The sequence below is a fragment of the Podarcis liolepis genome (genome assembly GCF_965112155.1).
Source record: "Podarcis liolepis genome assembly, chromosome: 2".
Classification (NCBI taxonomy): Eukaryota; Metazoa; Chordata; class Lepidosauria; order Squamata; family Lacertidae; genus Podarcis; species Podarcis liolepis.
Genome location: NC_139555.1, coordinates 32,146,566 through 32,171,231, shown reverse-complemented (window position 1 = coordinate 32,171,231; position 24,666 = coordinate 32,146,566). Strand labels below are relative to the sequence as shown.

Sequence of the window (24,666 nt, the reverse complement as noted above, 5' to 3'; positions counted from 1 at the left end):
AATAGGACAAATTAAAAAATTGGCTCCTTTGTTCCAAGAAACCTACTGAATGGCTTCCCAGCCCCGTGTGGGTGAAGGGTGTCAGAAGTGGCGCTGTGTGGGCCGCTCTAAGGCCTGATAAGACCTTCCCTGGATCTTATGACACTTCTGTCTGAACTGTGATATATACATATATACATACATACAAGCTTTAGCTCATAGAATTGTAGAGTTGGAGGGGACCCTCAGGATCATCTTGTTCGACCCCCCTGCAATGCAGGAATACGCACTTTTTCATTACTGTGTAATTATGTGCGCATTAATGACACATATGTAATTCTCTTTTATTAAGATGGGTACAAATAGGGATAGGGAGACCATTTCAGCCTAAGGGCCACTCTCTCCTGTGGCCAGATTTCTGGGTTCTGCACATCACTGGTGGGTAGGGCAAGAAGAAGAAGAAGAAGAAGAAGAAGAAGAAGAAGAAGAAGAGTTTGGATTTGATATCCCGCCTTTCACTCCCTTTAAGAGTCTCAAAGCGGCTAACAACCTCCTTTCCCTTCCTCCCCCACAACAAACACTCTGTGAGGTGAGTGGGGCTGAGAGACTTCAGAGAAGTGTGACTGGCCCAAGGTCACCCAGCAGCTGCCTGTGGAGGAGCGGAGACTCGAACCCGGTTCCCCAGATTACGAGACTACCACTCTTAACCACTACACCACACTGGCTCCCTGAGGGAAAGTGGGTGGAGCGGGGCACTTCTTGTGCACCCAGGGGTGGGGCTAGGCACCTGTGGGGGGGCAGCGCTCGTGGCGAGCATCCCAGGGGGGCGACAGCAATGTCACCCCCCCTCAGGGATGACCCCCAGTTCAGGCCACACCCGCCACACCCCCCTTCCTCTGCCAGTGGGTGGAGCAACAGATACAACTCTTAGATTTTTTTTACATAGTACATCACATACAATTTCCAGCTTTGTTAATGTAACAACAGTCTGGTTTCTCTTTTTCTGTTTTCCACCCATGCAGGAAGTTCTGTGTTCTTGGACATAGATCTGGGTAACAACTGGATATAATACAGTGGTACCTCAGGTTACAGACGCTTCAGGTTACAGACTCCGCTAACCCAGAAATAGGGCTTCAGGTTAAGAACTTTGCTTCAGGGAGAGAACAGAAATCGTGCTCTGGTAGCACAGCAGCAGCAGGAGGCCCCATTAGCTAAAGTGGTGCTTCAGGTTAAGAACAGTTTCAGGTTAAGAACAGACCTCCAGAACAAATTAAGTACTTAACCCGAAGTACCACTGTATAAGGGATCAACCATTTGTACATTTTTTCATCCCAGCAGTCCTGGTCTCAGCCTGAAACCTGCATAGCAGCACCTAATGTTATGGTCCGTTCCCTCCTCCCATCTTCTTGATTAAATCCAGATTCCATGGCTTCCACATCCAAGAACCCTTTTTCTCGCTGTCCCTCCCCTTGCTTTCTTTACTATCTCCCCTGATGGAGAGTTTTAAAGAACTCAAAAGCTTGCACAGTATTACATGCCATTTTGGTTGTCTTAATAAAGGCACTGCTCTAATGTAGGCTTTGTAGTTTTTCTTACAGGCCAACGTGGCTACTTTTGCTTTCTAGTAAAGTTCCCCACCCTTGGTGTAGATTCATCTAATATTAGAATCCTAAAATCATAGAATTGTAGAGTTGGAAGGGATCCCAAGGGTTATCTAGTCAACCCCCACTGATTAAAAAATATATATGCCACCCTCTTGCCCCAACCAGTTCCTTCTATCAGTCATACTACTTGCATGGAGAGGTGGTTCTGCATCACAGCTCCTACTCAATAGCTTCCATAAATTCATCCCTGCCCTAACAAAATTCCACCTTTACTCTCCCCACCCCCACTAGAAACATGCACAGCAAAGCCATTTTGTGACCTCTTAAATGTTATTTTCTAAGTAAGTGCTACCCCAATTAACATTACAAGTCTGGTGCAGCTGCCGTTTACTGAGGTTTCTCTGTAACTTCCGCTAGCAACTGTGGGTTTTTCTTTTCCTGTTCCGGAACGCATAGCTGTCTACAATTTCTTTTAAATGATGTGTAAGTCTGTTGCAGCAATACCAACAAAGAGTCTTAAATATGTACACATTTGTTATGGCATAATAAGCTTTCATGAAGCAGACTGCAGTTCATTAGATGCAGGGAGTGTTATCTTTAACTAACAAGTATATTTACATATCAGAATGGGGAGGGAGAGAGAAATGTAAACCATGGAGTAAACAGTGAGGTCAAACGCAATGAAATACACAATGTCTGTGACAATTCAATTAACAGTTTTTTATTGAGTGATAATCCAGAGAATAAGATCATATATGGGTGGGAAAATTGACCCTCCAGATGTTGGCAGACTAACTCTCATCAACCCCAGCCAGCATACCCCATGGAAAGGAATTATGGGAGCTATCGTCCAGCAACATATGTCGAGCCTGGGGAGTCTCCATCCTTCCTCTACACCAGGCATGTCCAAAATCTGTTTTGGGGGTCTAATCCACCGGTTGGTTCAATCCGGCTCCTGTGGCAGTTTATTTCCTAAAAAAAAGCTGAACAACTTCAATCTTAAAACAAACTGAACAACTTCAATCCAAAAAAAAAAAAAAAAAAAGGTCAACAACTTTAATTCTAAAATAAAGCTCAACAAGTTTGGGGTAAAATCGTAAACGCATGTTCACTTCATCAAATCTGGCCCTCTTTGAAAAAAGTTTGGGTACCCCTGCTCTACACTAAGAGATAAGAGTCACCAAGAGAAATAAAATACCAATGAACACGATTGATTCCTCTGCCTACACTTGCTACAGGGTGAAAGGGAAACCGCTAGCTAATAATATACATTTCCTTCATCTGAGGAAAAGTTTTATGGTTTATGATTTTAAAGTTCTGTGTTGCTTAAAGAAAAGTGAAGGGAATAGAGTTGTACTGTTAGACTGAAATCCTGTACATATTGACAGACTTACCTGGGAATAAGGTCCATTGAGCCTAATTAGTCTTAGTTCTGAGTAGACATGCTCAGGATCGCCCATCAAGATAAAAACAATTGGGGATTCCTGGTTTGAGAAAGTTCTTGATGAAAATTGTTTAGACTTTTCATAACCACTGCCACAATGAAGGAAGTTAACAGTTAGGACAATGGATAGGAAAGTACCTTTCCTTTCAGCCGTGGCTGCATGTTGCAAGTGAGAAGGATGTGTTTGACTCTGTCAGAGCATAAATTACCTCATGCATGTGAGTCATCATTACTACCCTGCAAATACTCTTTTTTTTTTGCAGTAAATCTGCTTCGTGCTTATTTCACGTAGTTCTTAAATTGATGGATGGATGATACATTTAGCTTCCTAGCAGGCAATCAGACAAAATGCCTTTTGGTTCCTCCCTCCAGTTACACGATTATTTTCATACAAGCAAAGAAATTTCAAGACAACAAGGCTTGAGCTCCTGGAAGAAGAAAGGAATGCAGTGTTATTAATTAACAAAGGTTCTGCAGCAATAAGTCTTATTTAACTGCTATCTAAATAAAAAAAATCCTTCCAGTAGCACCTTAAAGACCAACTACGGCTACCTATCTGTAACTGGAACTGCTATCTAAATAGCCTTCCACTAGTGTAGATATCTAATCCTTAATGAGATGAGAGATAATCACCACCCGCCTCATACCCATATCAGGCAACCTCATTTTGGCTCAAACCCATGGAACTGACTTCAATTCCCAGACTCCACACAGTTCAGCAGCCCAAGAGGTGCCAAGGGAGTCATGTCACGAGTCACCTCAGCCCTCGGCTAATTAGTGAGGCTGGCTTGCAGTTCCTAAGTGGGTTGCAGTTATTGGTCAAGCAGAACAGCATTAAGAGGTTGGTCTAGGGGGGAAGGAGAAAGCCTTCATCCTAATTTAATTATGCTCCTTAGCCTGTACCAATTTTACCAGTTGTGACATGTTTTAATGCCCAATAACCAGCCGGCTACCAGATCTATCTGTCTTCCTATCTGGTTATCTGGCTCAGCTGCTGTAGAGAAAGTCACATTTTTAAATCCTTGTTAGTTCTGGTTAAGATTTGTTGTGTTTCAAAGCTATACCCCATTCCTTTCCATTCCACATCACTACTCTGTTGGAATTTATAGTGCAATATTATCTTCTAAAAGGTTGTGCCCATGCTATGTTATTGACAGAAACAGAAAGAATACGTGCTCTCAGGAAGGCAGATATGGTAGTACAGTGAGAGCACCAGAGATGCAGCACTCCACAGTGCATGGCAAGATATTTTTGTTGACTCACTGTTGGAAAGTGACCTACTTAATCTGGTTCTGGCGGGTTGAGTTCAGTCAACTGGACACATGCAAATCAGCTAGAAAGAACTACAGGAAGTCTTCTTCAGTTCTAACATGGCTTGACTGTAACTCTTGTTTATTTCTCTCTTCACGGATTCTCAAACATATTCCTGATAAATGCATCTCTCTATACCTTTGCAATAAATGCCTGTTTACTGTATGATAGAGGCTGACCTAGATTTACATTGGCTTCATTTTAGCACTGGTATTTAGGGATCAGAGAAAAGAGAAATGATCACATTGAAATAATTGTCTATAATAAATATAGAAACTGTATGCTGTTAAATACAATTTGGATTCACTTATGTTCTCATTGGTAGTTAATGTCATTATAACATTTATATTATTATTATTACCTTTAACATATGTTTTAAGGATGTTTGCAAACATACCATAAAACTGCTCAAAATAGTCTTTAAAACTACAAAAACAACTGAAGATAAGTTGAAGAACAATGCAAAATGAACCCCAAAGAAGAGACCTTTTTGTCTCCCTTGTAAAACTTGCTGAAACAAAAATGTCTTTAATTGTTTCTGGAAAGTACAGATAGAGTGGGTGCCTGTTTCTCCCATGACAGAAAAAGGGCAGGCCGCAGGAACTTTGACGTGGCCGGGACCTTCGGTGCTGCTCACTGCCATGGCGCCCACCATGTTGCCTTGCCGGAAGTCCCCAGGCATAAATCCGGGGACATTAATTAAAATTGGGAGACATTCCGGGGACAGATTTTGTCCGGGGACAGATTGATGAATCCAGGGACTGTCCCTGGAAACCAGGGACATCTGGTAATCCTACCTTAAGGCAATTGGAGCAATTGGGCCAAATTGGGCCCAGCGGGCCACTCCTAAGGGGCCCCCTGCACCAGGGCAATTTAGATGGATTTTATTTATATCTATAAGAGTTTGCAGACTTTGGCTGTGAACTGGGGCCCTACAAAAATAAAATAAAAAAATTCAAGTTGCGCCCCACTGCTTCAAATTAGGCCCTAATGGCTAGCCCTCAGTCTAATAGTTGCTGGGCCTGAGTTGTCCTGCTCTCACATGAAGTATTGGGTTTGCAATTTTGGGAGGGTGGAGACTGCTGCACTGGGGAGACGGCAGGCTGGTGAGGCCCCCTCAATTTAGAGGCCTGACTTGCCCTGCCCTCACATGAAGTCTTGGGTTTGCAATTTTGGGAGAGGAGAGGAGAGACTACCCGCTGGGGAGCGTGTGGGCTGGCGAGGCCCCCTAGATATAGAATCCCTAGGCTTCAGCCTATTGAGCCCATACATAAATCTGGCACTGGCCACACTAGTCCAGCTCCAAGTTATTGTGGAACAGGTTTCTTCATGCGACATAGTACTGCAACTTACAGAAAAGAGAGTCTGAAGATGATTTCAACTTACAGGCAGGTTCACACAACAGGAAGTAGGCCTTTAGCTACCTTGGTCCAGGTAATTTGAGGTTTTAAAGGTCAAGACCAACAGTTTGTTTGTTTTGCAAATTAAACATATTTTATTATACCAAACATTCATTGACTTCTCTCCCTCTCCTTCCAAGGTTCATTTGTCTTATCTAACATTCCTGCATATTTTAATGTACCCATCTAATTTGATTTACCTTTCTTACATCCTCTGAATTATTTTAATACTGCCAGCATTTTTAAGTATATACAATTATTTTCAATATACTCAACAAAGATTTTCCACTCCTCTTTAAATACCTATTCTTGTTCTCTTATTCCATTTGTTAGACCTGCTAACTTTGCATATTCTACCATCTTAAGTTGCCAATCCTCCTTACTAGGAACCTGTCTTGGCTTCCATCTTTTGGCTAACAAAATCTGAGCAGGTGTTGTTGCATACATAAACAAAATTTTCTGACTCCTGGGAACCTCTTCCTATACAATTCCTAGCAGAAATGCCTCTGGGTTGTTTGGGGAAAGTTCTTTTCAACATTTCCCCCCATCTCATTATATATCATTTCCCAATATTCTTTAATTTTTTTGTATGTCCACCACATATGAAAAAGGTTCCTTCTACTTTACATTTCCAACACAAATCGATTCCACATTATACATCTTAGCCAATCTACTCAGTGTTAGATACCATCTATGAATCATTTCATATAGTTCTCTTTCAGCATGTAGCATGCAGTAAATTTCAAATCATTCTTCCAAAGATTATCCCAGAGGTTTAATTCTATATTATATGTTCTGTACCCTATATCCATTACCCAGTGGGTCATTGATGCTTTAACCAGCTCATATTTTGTTTCCCATTCCAATAATAATTTGTACATTTTGGACAATTGTTTTTTTTTCTTATTCAGCAATAACTCTGTTTCAGATTGTGAGCCATGGTCCAAAAAGCCATTTTTCTTATCTAGTCTGAACATATCATATAGTTGATGGTACCAATCAGTAATTTGGTTCCCTTACTTCTTCCATTGGTTTTAATCTGGGTTCACTCCCTGAAAAATCTAACAAATCCCTATAAGTCGCCCACTGTCTCTTAATATTTATTCTCTTAATTGTAATTAATTGTAATTGTATTTGCTTCTGTTGGCAATAACCATGGGGTGTTTTCCTTTCCAACAAGTTTTTATGTTTCTCTCAGACTCTATACAGATTTCTCATAATAACATGGTTCATGAAGCTCTTATATATTTTAGCTTTCCCATACCAAAGACATGCATGCCCACCAAACTTCATATTATGGCCTTCCAGATCTAAAATGTGTGCAGTTTGAATTCAGCTGAGTTAACAAATTGATCACCACATTTTGCATTAGCTGTAGTTTCCAAACATGTTTTAAATTGTATTAATTTATTTATTTCAGGTAACAGTAACAGGTAACAAAACAGGCATTTCATATTACAAGACCCTTTCCATAACTTGGGGTAGCCTTAGAAGAATTATTTTATTGCTTAGTCGTCTTAGTCGTGTTCAACTCTCCGTGACCCCATGAACCAGAGCATGCCTAGGAAACTCTCACTTTCTTCTCAAAACCTCTCCTTTGTTACGTTTTATTGGCAAAATGCTGGGGTGGTTTGCCAGTTCCTTCTCCAGGTGGATCACATTTAGTCTAAACTCTCGGCTATGACCTGTCCGTCTTTGGTAGGCTTGCATGGCATAGCTCAGAGCTTCTTGGAGTTATTCAAGCCCCTTCGCCACGACAAGGCTACGAAGGGGAGAAGAATGATACAACGGTAAAAATATGAATGGCAGTCTGCATAAAATGTAGCCCAGTACAGCTTGCAGTTCCAAGATCTGCTTCACACTGGGATCTGAAACATATTGGCAAATATTATTTCTGTATATTTTTGCATAATATATTGTTCACACCATGCCTCACAGTGAGGCTGTGTACACATTACCATTTACTCTGGCTTCACTGCATTCCTCCTACCGCTGATTTTTGAAATCGCGTACCCAGGTTGTTAGCCACAATCCATATCTAGTTTCTTTAGAAATACTGCTGCTTGATATGTTTCCCTCAAACTAGCTTCTAACTGATTCGAAAACATAACCCACATTCACTTTGATGTCAAACAGCAGTGTGTACTTTTCAGATAGCCCTTGTGCATGCGCAGATGCCAGCTTCATGAATAGGAGTTGCAGGCTCAGGGAAACCAAACAGGTAAGAGTGCATTGGATAAAGCCATGCCTGCCTTCTCTCCGGTATGTACAACAACGTGCAAATGTGAATTGAAATGCAGATCACTGTGTTTTAAGATGTTAATGTGTACATAGTCTGTGTTTTGGTTTTTTTAGTTGTTCTGGAATTTGGTAACTGTGAGAGACAAGACCAAACATCACACTTCTGTTACCCAAGAACTGTTCAATGTGTTTATAATGTTTTAAAATGTATATTTTTCTGCAGCAGCTAAGCAAACAACATATCTGTGGGCATCTGGGAAATGTTAAATCAACCAGAGTTTATTGCAGATTCCAAAATTAGTCCTCAGTTTCTCCTGTCTCTTGGTTATGAGACAGAGAGACAGAGAGACTGATGTATAGTATAGCTGATTTGTAGCTCTGTGAGAGCTTTTGAAAAAATGCCCTTGAAAAAATTATTACAGCAATACAATAACCCAAATGCTAAAAAAGCCAGTAAGAATAAAATATGCTAGTGGTATTGTGATTTAATGCTGCAGTTCTATGCATATTTCAGTAAGGGCCCCGTATGCACTACACATTTAAAGCAGTATCATACCACTTTAAACAGTAATGGCTTTCCCCAAAGAATCCCAATTCATAAGTCTATCACTGGCTGCTACCATGATGCTAGATTCAGGTAGGTAGCCGTGTTGGTCTGACGCAGTTGAAATAAAATAAATAAATTCCAGTAGCACTTTAAGAGACTACACAAAAGCTTATACCCAGAACATACTTAGTTGGTCTCTAAGGTGCTACTGGACAATTTATTTATTTATTTCGACTGCTACCATGATGGATATGCTCTGTCTCTACCATCACAAGCAGAAATGCATCTGAACACCAGTTGCTGGAAACCGCAAGAAGATAGAGAACTCCTGTGTTCAGGTCCTGTTTGTGAGTTTCCCACAGGCCACTGTGAGAACAGGATGTTGGACTAGATGGGTCATTCATTAGCTTGATCTAGCAGGCTCTTTTATGTTTTATTGTGATTTTGTATTTGTTACTTGCCTTCCAAATCTGTATGATTTAGGGCAGGGCAGGATACAAAGACTTTGCAAAACAAATAAATTAGTGTTTCTGAAAACATGTTTCCTCTCCTCCCTGCCAAAGCTCCCCTAACTCTCTGCCCTTGTATTAAAATAATGAACGAGAACATATTTTTCCCCCAGCCCGTAAAACTCTGCACACTGTTTAAACATGTTAACAGTTATTACAGGAAACTAGTCATGCTGTTCCAGTCAGGGAAGTCACTAAGGCTGACGAAAACGATGAGTGTTTAAATCCATCTTCCTGTGTTGCTCCAAGCTTCACGTAGACAAGAGGGGGGGGGGAGCATGAGAATCGTAGGGCGGAGTTTGTGGGGGGGGTGACTGCTTTACCCAAAACAAATGCTTCCTCGTTTAGAACTGAACTGGCTTGACCTGGTTCCCTTAATATTTCTTCATTGTGATTTTTTTTTGTTTTTTTTAAAGAGAAGGCAAAAATGTATATATAGATCAATGAAAACACGACAGCAGTACTGTGTGTGGAGGAAGTCTATAGGTAATGTTAAAGCCCCTGTAGGGCACACAAGTTAGGGTCCCGACCTGCATCAAGCCTTCAACGCCGCTATTTGCTTTTTAAAAGCTATTCACGCAACTGCTAATTGCCTGAGCAGCGCCTTTTCGAGCCTGGTCCTCGGCAGAAAAGGAAATGCAGGCTGCGGTGGCCAAACTTGACCCTCCAGCTGTTTTGGGACTACAATTCCCACAACCCCTGACCACTGGTCCTGTTAGCTAGCGGTGATGGGAGTTGTAGTCCAAAAACAGCTGGAGGGCCAAGTTTGGCCATGCCTGAGCGAAAGTCAGCGCCGTCAACATCGCTTGGGGATCATTATAGGATGGGGAAAGGGTGTGTGTGTAAAAAATATATTCTCAACACTGGTGGAAGCTGGAAACGGGAGGATAGGAAGCGTGGGCTCTCGGCTGTGTGACTTGCGGGGCTAGATGCAGCGGGAGGTGGCTAGGGAAGTTACTGTTGCTTCCGCGGAGAACTCAACAGGCTACGACCGGAGAGGAGCGAAGGCCGGTCCCAACGGCCCGAAGCGCCGGTTGCCGGAAGGAAGCATTTTCACGTCGCACCAGCCGCTGTGGTTTCTAAGGAAACGGGGTCTTCGCCGTTGCTGAGATTGAGCCGTTTCTTGGAACCTGCTGGGTTCGTGCAAGGAAAGGGGTGGTTGTACGAGAAGGGTGGGCTGGGTGTTTTCATCGCCAGTCTAGTGAGGCATAAGATACAGGTTTGGAGAAGGGGGAGGGGATTTTAGGCGGTTTGTGTGGTTTGCTAAAACCCATCATCCTAGGAAGCACAGACATAGGGGAAGGGGGCAGTTCCGAATTTACGTATAAGCTACACAAGCTATAGCCCCACTCTCTTGGGGGCCCCAAAAAAGTAAAGGGGGAAAAACTGGATGTACATTACCAAAATATAAAATAACTAATATACTTCTTTTTAATTGTGTTTCAGTTCAACAATTACTTTGATAAAATACATATTTTGTTATGTGCAAATGGCTTTAGATATCTATCAGGTCCATAAATTACCATATAGGATATGTTACAGATAGGTAGCCGTGTTGGTCTGCCATAGTCAAAATAAAAAAATTCCTTCCAGTAGCACCTTAAAGGCCAACTAAGTTAGTTCTTGGTATGAGCTTTCGTGAGCATGCACACGAAAGCTCATACCAAGAACTAACTTAGTTGGTCTTTAAGGTGCTACTGGAAGGATTTTTTTTTTATTTTGACATATAGGATATATTCAACACAAAAAACTGTGACAATTTGTTGTTGACAAATGGCAGCTGGACATATAAAGGGCCCCATTACCTTCAGTGGCTTAGGGCCTCATCAAACCTAAATCTGGCCCTGGAAGGGGGGGTATGCATGACAAAATGAGGCAAAGTCATGCGTGGGACATGGGTAGCATGAAGTGGGGGTACAGTTATACTGCATGCTGCAGTCCCTGGCCATGCTCTTGTTAATGGCACAACTATACACCAGCCCCAGACCTGATCAAAGACACTTCGCTCTCATTGACTTCATTAACAACAACAACAACAACAACAACAAAAGGTCACCCATCACTGGCAACTGTGCCTTCTTGACAGAGCATAGGGTATGGTAGAAACTAGCACCCAATCTATTATTTAAGCCCCCACAGAAAGAGGTCATAACACAGATAGTAGGGTGTAGGGCATGGGTCTTTTATCTCTCCGGTCTCGCATGATGCATATTTAATGCTCACAACATTTTTGTGTCTGGACTTGAACTCTTTAATGGGTATTCTCTGCCTCAGGGCTCCAGACACAAGCATGCAACCCTTGCGCTCCATTCTGGCAACTGGAGGTAGCAGGGCAGAACAGGACACTTTGCTCATGGGGGAATTTGAAATAGGAAGGGCCTGGAGCATGCTTGTGCCTGTCTTGCAAATTGCACCATAGGCTTCCCTTGCATGTTGCTTCAGCATGTTTGTGCGCCTTTCATTGAGGGGTGGTGGTGGTGGGGAGAGAAACTGTTTTGCCAAACCAGCAGTCGCACGAGAGCATTAGTCGCTACTTTGACAAACAGTACCATAGGGCTCCACTGCCTATGTATGTGGCCACTACCTAGTTCTATCCATTTCTAGTGTGAAGGGGGTATGGTGAAGTGACTGCTGCCATTGCTCAAACTTGGCCCGCGTGGGGCGGGTCCCTCTTTTTGACATGTGGCCATTGTCACTGGTGTGCTTCCTGGTTTGGTGGGCTGTGGTGGTGTTTCCAGGGACATGCAATGTACCTGCTGGTTTTTTTGTGTTTTTTGTAGTTTCTGCTTTTATTTTTCACCTTCTCCTTCCATGGTAAACACACATTGGATACACAACTGTTTCCACCAGCACAGTGGTGGTGCTTCTCTTCCCTCCCCAGCATAGTATGAGTATAGGAATGCTCTGCCCATTTCTTCCATTAAGACAAATGGGATTAATTTTGTATGGTCCTTGTGATCAGGACTGGTTGGAATATTTTAGCCTAATCGGGGCTACGTAGGCCAGTGTGCCCTTTTTCAGCTTTATAACAATGCCAGCTTCTTAAAATAGTAATAGATTAATGCTCTTAGAACTAGTTCCTTCTTTATATATTGTTTACAAGTTTAGCATACAAAAAAGATGCGATAGTAAATTTACTCTGAACACAAAGCTCTTTAAGAAGAAAAGAGCCTCAGTTAGCAAAGTATGATTTCTATTCCAGGAAGGGAAGGAGCAGTAGATGGTGTCAGTGTTGCCTTAATTTTTAGAATCACCCCCCCCCCGATGGAAATAAACTTTGTATAATTATCTTGTGGGAGCTGCTTTGTTCTGTGCGTTAACCCCCCCCCCCCTTTGAAGGAGACCTTCTCTTGGGTCTGGAAAGTCTTTCCCACACTGTGGGGTCCTCTTTTTTCTACTCCTTTCTTTCCTCTAGAGGTGGGACTGGTGATTCTTTCAGAGGCTCTTTCCTTTCTGCGTTTTCCATTGTCTCAATCTCAAATAAAATGTCGATTCCCCCCCCCCCCCATTTCCCAAAGTTCTTCCTTTGTTACAATAGGATCTTTTATTGGTCTTCTTGGAAGTTTTTGTCACCTGGCAGGTGCTGTAGGAGCTGGTGGAGGACTGTCAGGTTTTGGAGGGGGCTTGGGTCTCCAGAATGGCATATTCTGGCTTTCTTTCCTGTCACAACATGTTCTGGGTTCAAATTCATCAAAAATGGAGAGGGGGAGGGGAATAGCATGCTCAGAAGGGGGAAAGGAAGAGGGTTGCCACCTGTCCTTTAAAACATAGGTTGGTTCCCCTGTTCCTCCTTTCGGGATGCCTTTTGTAATAATGACTTGAAGGTTTTTGCCCTCACCCTGACTTGCCTGCCTAGTGCGGCCTAGCAGTTAGGCTCCTGGGAAAGTTGTGTTGCCTCAGTTTTGATCTCTAAGTGCCGTTAGAAAGATGTTGTCTAAAGATTACTAAATTTAACCAATGAGATGTGTCGGAAGCTTTTTTTAAAAAAACAAAAACACTTATGAAAGACTTTTGATACTACTTTCATTTGGCTAATATCAGATAATTCTATTTTGCTTTAGAGGGGACAGTCAATACATTTTAAATATGTGAGAGTAAAACCCATGGAGATCAATCAGACTTAAGGCATGACTAATTTTCCCATTTACTTCAGTGGGAGCTAAGCTCAGCTAACTGACAGTGCAATACTATGTTTGTCTACTCAAAAGTAAGTTCCAATAAGTTCAGTGGGACTTACTCCCAAGTGAGTGGGACTAGGCTTGCAGCCTAAAAACTAGCCTTTTAAAAATATTAGAGATATCTAGGTGATTGCATTTATACTTCCAGCACACAAGTGCATGCATTTAGGAACAGAGTAAACATAATACATTTAAAAAAAAAATCAGTAGTGTCTAATAAATACTCTGAGAATCTAAGCATAAAAGAAAAACAATTCCTCAGCTAGGTTTTTTTTTAGTAGCAAGATAGAATGCAAGTGAAACTGTCCCTATCGCTTTATTTCCATGCTGATGAAAGCTTCACTTGCTGCATTTTTTTTTTTGCTTGTCATACATCTGTTAACAGCAGACACCTGTTAACCTTTAAGAAATAAGGTTGGTGACTTTATATGTTACTACTTTACTAGAATACAATTTATTTAATTTCTATACCGCTTTATATTTTTAAGAAAAATCTCAAATCGGTTTACAGCTTATTCAATCAATAAAACATAAATAAAACAATCTGAAGAAAGTCAAATATAGAGTATACAGTCAAAGCAACATAACAAAAAACTAAAACATTATCTTAAAGATTTCAAAATAAAACATTACAAAATTGCCATATTTTATTTTATTTTATAAATTGCTTGTTGGTCATTGACCATATTAAAGATTTGATTTGAACATTACAAAGGAGGTTAAGTGCAGAATACATATTTAACATAGTAGGGCTGGGTGAGTCTGGGCCCTGCCCCCTAGGCCAGGTGGAAAGGGCCTTGCAAGAAATGGCCTTCATGCCTCACAGCTGGGCGAGGAGGAGCCTCTTCAGTAGAGCTCCTCTACCTAGGCCAGCAATAAAATAATAAACCAACAATAAAAACTCTGTCCCACCTATTGATATATTTTCCTTTATGTATATGTAGCATAATATTTATCTACAATGGTTGTTTAGTTCAGTAAAAGGTAAAGGTACCCCTGCCCGTACGGGCCAGTCTTGCCAGACTCTAGGGTTGTGCGCCCATCTCACTTAAGAGGCCGGGGGCCAGCGCTGTCTGCAGACACTTCCGGGTCACGTGGCCAGCGTGACAAGCTGCATCTGGCGAGCCAGCGCAGCACATGGAAACGCCGTTTACCTTCCCGCTAGTAAGCGGTCCCTATTTATCTACTTGCACCCGGGGGTGCTTTCGAACTGCTAGGTTGGCAGGCGCTGGGACCGAGCAACGGGAGCGCACCCCTCCGCGGGGATTCGAACCGCCGACCTAACGATTGGCAAGTCCTAGGCGCTGAGGTTTTACCCACAGCACCACCCGCGTCCCATCGTTTAGTTCAGTAACCCTAAATTATACTTAATAATCCTGCATAATTTTAAAATTATTTTTATTATGTGAAATATTAACTCATTGTAACATGGAAAAGAGTAAACAGTCAGGACTAATCCCACAATTTTTGGTACTATTTACTTCAGTTCAGTGAACTGCATCCTGTCCTCCACTGGTGGGAGAGTGAAATAGTACAAATATAGCATTAATCAGGCAGTGGTGGGATCTGTATTTAAAAAATATGCCTGCTGCAGAAACACTGTAAAATTAATGAATGTTAGAATGATGTTGGATAGAAACTAAGTGGTCTTTTGCTGTAATGCTATAAGGGAATATGAGAAAATAGTTATTAATAGGTAAAAAAAAATAATCTTATAATATTTAAAAATTGAAGATTAAGATGAATGAAGAGGGGAGGGATTTGCTGAATTAACAATTGGAACTGGAATACAGAAAAGGAAGGCATGAGGAGGTCCGGGAAATAAGCAAATGAAAAATATGTGATAGAAAGATTGAACTGTTTTTTTAACTATTTTGTATTTTTCTTTTCCCCCCCTCTTTTTATTTTGTAATTTTTTGCAAATCTTAATAAATATCTTATAAAAAAAATTTAAAAAATATGCCTGCTGTACTGTACACTCATTGGAGATATTTTATTAGACTGTCTGATCTGAAAACCTTATTTTGCATTTGAAAAGATTAAAGAGCTACCATTGGATTTGTCTGATTCAACTGTTTCTGTTCTGCATGGCATTTGCAGATGGAATAATCTGTCATAAATGACACAGAAAAATACCATGCTATGAGTAAAATGAGATGTGATAGCAACAGGCTCAACTTGAGCTCTGGCTAATCTGTATAAAGATGTGGGTTATGATTGAAAGCAGGAAGCAGGAGCTGAACCCTCTTTCCATGCAGACCATTACACTCTTGAAACCACTATCACCCAGCTATTCCTGTCAGGTGGGGATTACCATACTGGGTAAAAGCATTAGGGCAGGATAAAAATATTTGTATAAGTAAATAAACAACAAGAAGAATAGATTGATACAAAAATAAAAATAAAATGCCATCCTCTGCCCTAATGAATGGTTTTCTTTTTCAGGTTCAATGATGCCCCATACAGAGAAAGAGTTGAATGACCTTCTTATTTGTAAAGAAAAAGAACTGAAAGAGCTCCAAGCTCATCAAATCCATTTTCAGAAAACATCACTGCATGAAACCAGAAAGCAGCTTCAAGAAATGCATAGGAAATTCAACAGTTTAAAGGAAGACTTCACCTATAACCTTAGAGTCTTAGAGGAGAGAGATAGAGAGCTGGAACGCTATGAACGCTTGTTTATACAGTTGAAAATGGTTGAAAATGCTAAAGAGGCAGAGGTTAGTGATCTTAGAATACAAGTGGATAAGCTGCAGCAAATACTTGCCAAGGAAGCAAAAAAGCAAGAGTCTCTGCAATACCAATACCATCAAAAGCTTAAAGAACACCAGTTAGAGTTGGAGCGGCTTCACAGGTAAGAGGGATCCAGTGCTGTGTCGCTATGACAGAAATTCAGCCTTCTAGATCCAAGCCTTGATTCTCTCTGTACCTCATTCTGGTAGTAATCCTGCTTAGAATAATGGAATTGTAGAGTTGGAAGGGACCATGCAGGTCATCTAGTCCACCCTCCAGCAATGCAGGAATTTTTTGCCCAAGGTGGGGCTAGAACCCACATCTCTGAGATTAAGAGTCTCATGCTCTACCGGCTGAGCTATCCCACAATCCTGCTGATTCTACTTTGTGTCTTTGCCATAAAGAAATTGGAAGATGGTTCCCCTTCCACATGGGGGGTGGAGCAGTCAGTAGCATGGACTCCTGATCTTATCCATTGCCTCGTTGTCCCCCTGTTTACCCACTTTTTTGTTTGTATGTAAGGACTTTGCAACTGCTGTTAACACTTAGTGTATCTTACAGATTGGACATTGGTTCGTGAATGAATGCTTATGCCGCACAAAATATGAATCTCTTTTTAGAGGGTATTGTAATCAAACCCTCTAAACAGAATGTCTGTACTACTCCATTTTCTTGAGGCAATTGCGCATTGGTTTTGTCTTGTATGCAGCTGCCTCAAACCATTACGTACTGTAAATGTAGAGAATTTCACATGCAATGTAGGCCGTTGTGATCCTGGGTCTTCCTTGGCTATAATCTTTCTGCTTTTCAAGGTATGAGATATCTTATCAGATCTGTTGCTACCTGTTGGATTGTGGCAGGATTCCTGGGTGCATATATGAGACGCTTTATTACATAATACTTGCTTATACTATTTAAATAGGTAAATAGCTTAGATCGATGCTTGTGCCATACTCTTATTCTTTCAGGCAAATTAATGTGTACAGACACATTTGCAATTAGGGGGAGGCCATTTTGATTCAAGAGCATGTGAATAGAAATTAGTATTTGCTCAAGTGCACACTACATGTTGCCGTTGTTCTTCCAAAACACAATAACTTATTAAACTTAGTTTTAATTCAGTCCACAACTTCTTATTGGTGCTTATTTTTAAAACTATTATTTTTGTAGCCATAGTGAATGTGATGTCACTGGATTTTTATTTTTAGTTCTAAGGACTCTGATATCAATCAGCATCTTCAGGAATATGGGGATATGAAGCAGCAACTGGAGAGAAAACTGCAGGAAGTAGAATGTGAACTTGCTTTGCAAAGACAGGTACAGTATGTTTAATAAATGAGATAAATAGATTTTATTTTTTGTTGCCATTCCTACAGACAGATGAGAGTTCATTATACTCTACAGTTACTTAATTTTCCCCAGGCATCTAGTTCCCCCTGCCTAGTCTGACATTAAAAGTAATGTGCGATTAATGAGCAGTACTGAAATTGCTTTCCCATTCTAGGTATCAGGTGGCATTTATGTTTTTGGTTATCTTCTCGCATTGGCAGCCTCCCCTTGGGAAAATTGGTAAGATTGTGTCTAGTAAAATGAGATGGTGTAAAATTCTTTCCACAGGGGTAGAGCCAAAATGTTGTGCTAAATTTGCCAACCTTGAAATCTCAAGAAGGTCAGAACTATAAATCAAGAGCAGCTTTACTCAGTTGTGAAGGCTAAATAAACACCCTGGCCTCCGGCATCAGTCCCTACTCCTCTAATTTCAGGGTTATCTTCCTTCCAGATTTGTATGTAACAACCAACAGGGCTATCAATTGATTTACAGTGGTGCCCCGCAAGACGAATGCCTCGCAAGACGAAAAACTCGCTAGACAAAAGGGTTTTGCGGTTTTTGAGCTGCTTCGCAAGACGAATTTCCCTATGGGCTTGCTTCGCAAGACGAAAACGTCTTGCGTTTTTTGCAAGTTTGTTTCCTTTTTCTTAACACTGTTAATACAGTTGCGACTTGACTTCGAGGAGCAACTCATAGAACGCGGTGTGGTAGCCTTTTTTGAGGTTTTTGGTGATTTTTGAAGCTTATCCAAAACTTTTCCGACACCGTGCTTCGCAAGACGAAAAATTTGCTAGACGAAAAAACTCGTGGAACGAATTAATTTCGTCTTGCGAGGCACCACTGTAATTGATTATTTAAATTGATTCTTTATTTTTTAAAAAAGTTTATATATCCTATATCAGTTGATTTCAGGACACTTTAAGATTATAAATTACATTCTAGGTATAATCCAAATTTATCTATAGAAGTATTTTTGAGATACTGAAGAAGGTATAAAAAATAAAAATAAACAAAAGTTACCTTCCAGAGAAAAGGTGAACTTTTATTATTTTTTTATTGTTTCTTTTTTATTTTCATAATAGTAATAATAATAAAAGGAAGACTTAAAAACACACAACTGGAATTTAAAAAGCTGCAATAAATAAATGAGTTTTCATCTCATAGCCTCATCCATTAAAATTGCCCCTAATCTAAATTTTTAATTGATAATTTACAGATTAAATTATTGAATGCTTGCAGCCCTAATTTATACAAGTCTCTCTCTGTCTTGCTTATGTTTTGAATGTATGGCAAAAGGAACATTATGAGTTCCCTTAAGGGGTCCCAGAAAGTTTCGTCTTCTTCAGGTTTGTTTGTTGAATACTTATGTTCATAAAAAGTTAAAGATCCTTCTCATCATTGGCTTCTCTTATAACTCTTTTCAATTTTGTAAATTTAAACTTGCCACTGGGCATGTTGCCCAGACACCCTCATTGCAGATGCCTCCTTTGCCCTCCACTTACTCCTTTATCCACCTCCTCATCCACTGTTTCTCACCCCAGAATTACTTCAGTCTTTGTTTCGTCAACTTCATTTCAGGAACTGCTAGCGGAATTTGATTCAGAAATGAAAAAAAGAGAGCATGAGTTTCGACGGAAAGTGGATGAAATGAGCAATTTAGTTCTATCTCATGAGCTTAAGGTAAATGTGCCCTCAAAATTTGAAATGTACACAGCAAAAATAAACAAACAATCAATCAATGTACATTCTATTACTTTTATTTAGTGTGTTTTGTGATGTATAGACAATAAGTGATCAATGGAACTCATGGCCTGTTTCTCCATGGAACATTATGAGGTTAAATGCCATAACTACTGACTGTCAATTCAGACACCGTACAAAACCATAGTTAGCAAAACTGTATGTTATAAGCCCACTTTAAACCATGTTTTTTTATTAGGATGTGCCAGCTTTCATGAGCAGTTAACTATGTCTGTATGTTGGGGCTTCAAAGCTCAGTGCAGGGATGTTTGAAAGCCATTTTGCTAACAGCCCTGTACTGCTCTTTGAAGTTCTGAAAACTGGAGGTTTAAAGACTAGTGTGAAACTGCTTGCAAAAGGGCTTTCAAACAGCCCCACTTTGAGCTTTGGCTGCATGTATCTTTTCCAATTGAGTGAACAAGTAGGCGCAGCTGCACTTAGCAGGATTTATTCCCTGTTCATTAGCTGATGAACAAGGGGTAAATCCTTCTGCTTTGGCTGTGTGTGCCAGTTCCCAGTTAGGGTACAGAAACACAGAGCCAGTGCAGAACAAAACCGTCCCATCCCGCCAATAGCTGTCATCAGTGTGACATCAGCCAATTGGCAGGTGGGTGTTTGTTTTTTAAATGGTTGTGTGGGCTAAATTTGATACCGTGGTGAGCCAGGGTTGGCCTGCAGACTGGAGGTTCCCCAAATCTGACTAAGCCTTGGTTTAGCTTTATGTGAGATGCAGACACAGCCCATGTGCCTTTTTGTTCTCCTTTGAAAGGTAAAGCTGTTGACCAAAGAATTGGAGGCTTTGAAAGAGGCTGGGACAGAAGTGGCAGAATCATTGAAAATGGCAGAAGCAAGAAACTTGGAGTTGGAGAAAGAAGTCAAATGCAGGGATTGGGAAATAAAGGATCTTGCAGCTGTGAAAGATGCCCAGTAATGTACCATTCCATCGAGTATTGAGAAAAACTTCCTTTCAGTTCATCATTCCTTTCTGCCTCCCAGTATATTCTTAATCCATTTTTTTTCACGTCTGTAAAAGGAATGTGTTTACAGTGGTACCTCGCAAGACGAATGCCTCGCAAGACAAAAAACTCGCTAGACGAAAGGTTTTTCCGTTTTCGATTTGCCTCGCAAGACGAATTCCCCTATGGGCTTGCTTCGCAAGACGAAAACGTCTCGCGACTTTGTTAAACCGTTAAAACCGTGCTTCGCAAGACGAAAAATTCACTAGACGGCAAAACTTGCGGAACGAATTAATTTCGTCTTGCGAGGCACCACTGTATTTTTGTTGTTGCTGCCCTTGAGGTTACATCTGGCACATCAGTGGCTCATGTCATACTTCCTTCACTGCTACAGTATAGCTTAAAGTTACAGTGCTGGTTTCCAGTCTTGTCTGCTCCTTTAGTTTCTGTCAAATTAGATAATGAACCATGGGTTGTATGCAATGCAATGCAAGCAGCATTCCACTTATACACTGGAACTTCCTCTCCTCTCTCGACACCCCCGCAAAATCTGATCCAGAGTAGATTTTGTGGGGGCATGGGGGACTGCAGGGGAGAGGAACGGAAGAGGAAGTTCTGTTGTGCGAGGGGAAGTCCATTGCAGAACAGTAGCACTGGATACAACCACCTGCGTTCACATAACAATGGCTTACATAGGTGCCAGTTGTACAGGGACCTGGGTGCCAGGGCACTCACATTCCGTGTTCCTACAAAGCCTCGGAACATGATTTCCGGCAGAAACCAGAAGTTGCATTGGAGGTCTTGTGAATCCTCGTATGTTTCCTCTGAGACCCCACAAAGCCTCGGAACCGCCACTGTGCTGCCGCCGCAACATGACATCATGTTATGTCGTGGACGCCATTGGGCACCCTTAACCTGGAGTCCAAGTCAGTGCCCCTGGTGGGTTATGTCAAAATACTGCCCCAGTAGGAGATTGGTTTTCATCCTCCAAGTCATTTTCTACTCAAATACTGTTCTGGTAACATGACTTATTTTGTAGCAGTTGTAGTATTTAAATCTTGAAGAGAAATGCACGACACGTTTCCCTACGTTTCTGATATCTATATCTGTGCAAGGAATGACTCCCCATCCCCACCTAAAATCAAAATAATAACTTATGAGCCAGGTGGGAAATGGGCTGCCCTGCATATATGTTCACCTTTTCTGCTTTCCCTAGCTCAGTGGGGAAAGGTTGCAAAAGAATAGCGACATGGGGTACAAGAAGTATGGGATGTAACAGCATTCAACTGAATGATATTTATTTTAATTGGAATCACAAAATCATAGAATTGTGGAGTTGGAAGGGCCTTGGAAGGTCATCTAGTTCAACTCCCTGCAATGCAGGCATCTCAACTAAATGTTCACATCCCTTCAAAAACATTCAGTTCAAGCACAGCTGACATTCCTTGCTATGATTCCCGGGCATGAATATAGATCCTGCAGGCCTGCCATAAGCTAAACTATTTAGTTATTCACATATTTCTTTATTTAAGATGTTTCTAACCCACCCTTCATCAGAACAGATCTCAGGGCAGGGCACAATACTATTACAAATCCTCAAAACCCATCAATCACATTAAAACAACCAGAAACAAAAATCTATGAACCACAAGAGCTGGTTAAAAAAACAAACACCTTAATTAAAAACCTCAAGGTTTTAAAAACTACAAATCCTATATTTAACTACAGAAACTATATTCAGTGGGGCACCTAGCTATGCTAGATCCATCATTCTCTTTCTCTTAACACTTTATCTTCAATACAAATAAACTAATTTTAAAGCGTTATTTTATTGTCCTCCAACATTTGCCAATACAGGATACGGGATTTAGAAAGAAAAATCGATTCAGTACAGCTGAGCTGGAAAAAAGAAAAAGAAACATTTGAGAGAAAGTGAGTTCTTTGGATAGATGACATTGTCTTCTTTGTGTACTTTTCTCATTAAGAGCAGTCATTTTTTAAAAAAGTAGTGGGCAACAAGCAATTGCTGCAGATAACTTTGGTGTTTGGTGCAACTGAAAGTTGTCCTTTCTGTCTTCAGATAGTGATGTAAACTTACCGCATGAATATATTGAAGTTTTAAGAAAGATATGTTGTTTTGCATGTTAGCATTAAGAATGTAATATATAAAATAGTCCTTAAGTAGTGTGTGGATTAAGTATTTGTTTTTATCTGTGCTCCCTCTCCATTCATTACCCAGTAACATCTTGATTTGTTTAGGGCCTAAAAATAGGCAAATGGTTACTGTATTCTGAATTTATGGTTCTTTCTCCTGTAGTTCACTTTTAAACACATTGATATAATTAGGTGGTTTTGGGGTGTTCCTAAAGGGCATTGGAAATATTTAAAGAAACCACTTCTTAAACTTTAGCATTTCCAATGTGTTTTGTGATAAAAAGGGCCCCTTGTACCCCCAACATAGTTAGAAACATAGGAAGCTGCTTATACCAAGTCAGACCACTGGTCCATCTAGCTCAGTTTTGTCCACACTGACCAGCTGCGGCTGTCCAGGGTTTCAGACAGGGGACATTCTGAGCCCTATTTGCAGATGTTGGGGATGCAAAGCAGGTACTGCTGTTTTATTCTTAATCGCCTTCAGATAGCAAATATTTGCCATAATGGAGTTGCGGAATGTCCATTTTTCACTGGGACATCTTCAGCCGCATAGTAGGATTATTCATGGGATTGCCTATCCCTACCTTTGATCATATTAGCACTGTTCAGTGCCCCAGAACCTGACAACCTAAAGATCAAAATTATCATGTAGGAAAAAAACAAGCTAAGCAGAAGGATTTTTACCAAGTCTGTAAAATAACTTCAGAAGCTTCTAAAAATGTACATTGTTTAAACCTTTGTACAGCATGATCATTTCTATTTTTAAAAAAGTTTTAATTCACTTTGGTAGATTGATTGTCTCAAAAAGTACAAATGCAAAAGAACAAATTGTCTTTTTAATTTAATTTTGTTTTTTCTAAAAGGCATGCAGCTATAGATCACTTTGCCAGGGAAAAAGATGCATTACTTGCTTCAGTAAAGGAGACCCATACTGAGCAGATACGGAAGTGGGAAAATCAAGTCCGAGACCTGCAAATAAATAAAGAAACTTTGGAAACAGAACTGCGTCAGGCAGAATGGAGGCATACAGATGAGTTGAGAGAGAAAGAGGCTGTCATTGAAAAGTAAGTTAGATTTTATTTGTACTGTTTAGGTATGTAGATGTGTGTTTCAGTGCAAACAAGTGGATTATATCCTCACATGGATGTAGGGGAGAAGGGGGCTTTCTTTCCCCCCGAATCCATGTGATGATGCAATGCATTTGTAGGTACCCTCTTTTGCAGGTAGGCATGATGTTGCTTCTCCCGTAATTAAATCTGAAGTTAAATGACAGGATCTCATTTTGATTTTTGGATGAAATGTACCTATTTAGAGCATGGTGTTTCACTTGTTTTGTACATGATACATCCCAGGATGTAGTGCACACAGCTGGTATATTCCTCGCAGTACTCCTGATAAGGCATCTTATTTCCATGTTCCAGTGCTGAAAAGTTAACACTTTGTTTAAGGAGCTACTGACACTCCCACTTCTCTCAGGATGACTAAGCAAGTATTAAGAGGGACATTTCAAGCAGTTCATTGCAACACCCATCTGTGAATTGTGGCAAGTGGTGTGCTTTAGTGCTTACTCAAGAGCAGGTACATAACCTCCCCTTTGCTGGCTTTTCAAAATATATTAAGCCTAAATATATATAAAGAAGCAAAATTGCTTAGATCGGTATACAGTGGTACCTCAGGTTACAAACGCTTCAGGTTACAAATGCTTCAGGTTACAGACTCCGCTAAACTGGAAGTAGTACCTCGGGTTAAGAACTTTGCTTCAGGATGAGAACAGAAATCGGGCGGCAGAGGGAGGCCTCATTAGCTAAAGTGGTACTTCAGGTTAAGAATGGTTTCAGGTTAAGAACGGAGCTCTGGAACGAATTAAGTTCTTAACCAGAGGTACCACTGTATTCATAGTTATCCATTAATAATGGTTTACTGTGATATGTGAAGGAGGCCACTGTTAGGTACAACATCCTGTAACAAACTGGTATACTAAAACTTCACATACAAACGAAAGAATCAAGGAAGACATTTAAGATGTTTCTTTTTGTGTGCATGCACTACATTTATACAGTGGTGCCTCGCAAGACGAAAATAATTCGTTCCGAGAGTCTTTTCGTCTTGCGATGTTTTTCGTCTTGCGAAGCACGGTCCGTTGCAACTGCGCCTCTTCAAGCGGCTTTAAGAAAAAAGCGCAAGACGTTTTCGTCTTGCGAAGCAAGCCCATAGGGAAATTCATCTAGCGAAGCAACGCAAGACCGAAAAACCCTTTCGTCTAGCGAGTTTTTCGTCTTGCGAGGCATTCGTCTTGCAGGGCACCACTGTATTAGTGTTTTAGGATGCCTGCTTCAGCCAGCAGCCAGTTGGGATGGTGCACTATGGAACAGGCTTTGTGCCTTGTTCCTTTTGCAATCTGTAGCTATTGGTCACTTTCTCAATTAATGCAGTACTCCTGCTTTACTAAACCAGTTGTCCAATGTGGCCTGGCCTTCCCTTCCACTCCTGCTGTAGCTTGATGGAATGGCAGAATAGGAGTATCCCTGGGATTTGCTATA

General features: G+C 40.9%; 1 protein-coding gene across 12 annotated transcripts in view; it reads left to right on the top strand.

Moving 5' to 3' along the window:
* CCDC57 (coiled-coil domain containing 57) overlaps positions 1 to 24,666 on the top strand; it is a 66,592-nt gene that overhangs the window by 5,273 nt on the left and 36,653 nt on the right. For 3 of the 12 annotated variants that reach the window (XR_014522058.1, XM_083487115.1, XM_083487120.1), the window contains exons 2-7: positions 15,659 to 16,067; positions 17,155 to 17,263; positions 18,855 to 18,956; positions 19,786 to 19,943; positions 21,830 to 21,904; positions 22,990 to 23,190. Coding sequence is in view for 9 of the 12 variants with exons in the window: in XM_083487115.1 (XP_083343241.1) it covers positions 15,659 to 16,067; positions 17,155 to 17,263; positions 18,855 to 18,956; positions 19,786 to 19,943; positions 21,830 to 21,904; positions 22,990 to 23,190 (1,054 nt within the window). In the remaining 3 variants the exon portion in view is untranslated. The other 9 variants (XR_014522059.1, XM_083487121.1, XR_014522060.1 and 6 more) reach the window with 7 other exon arrangements.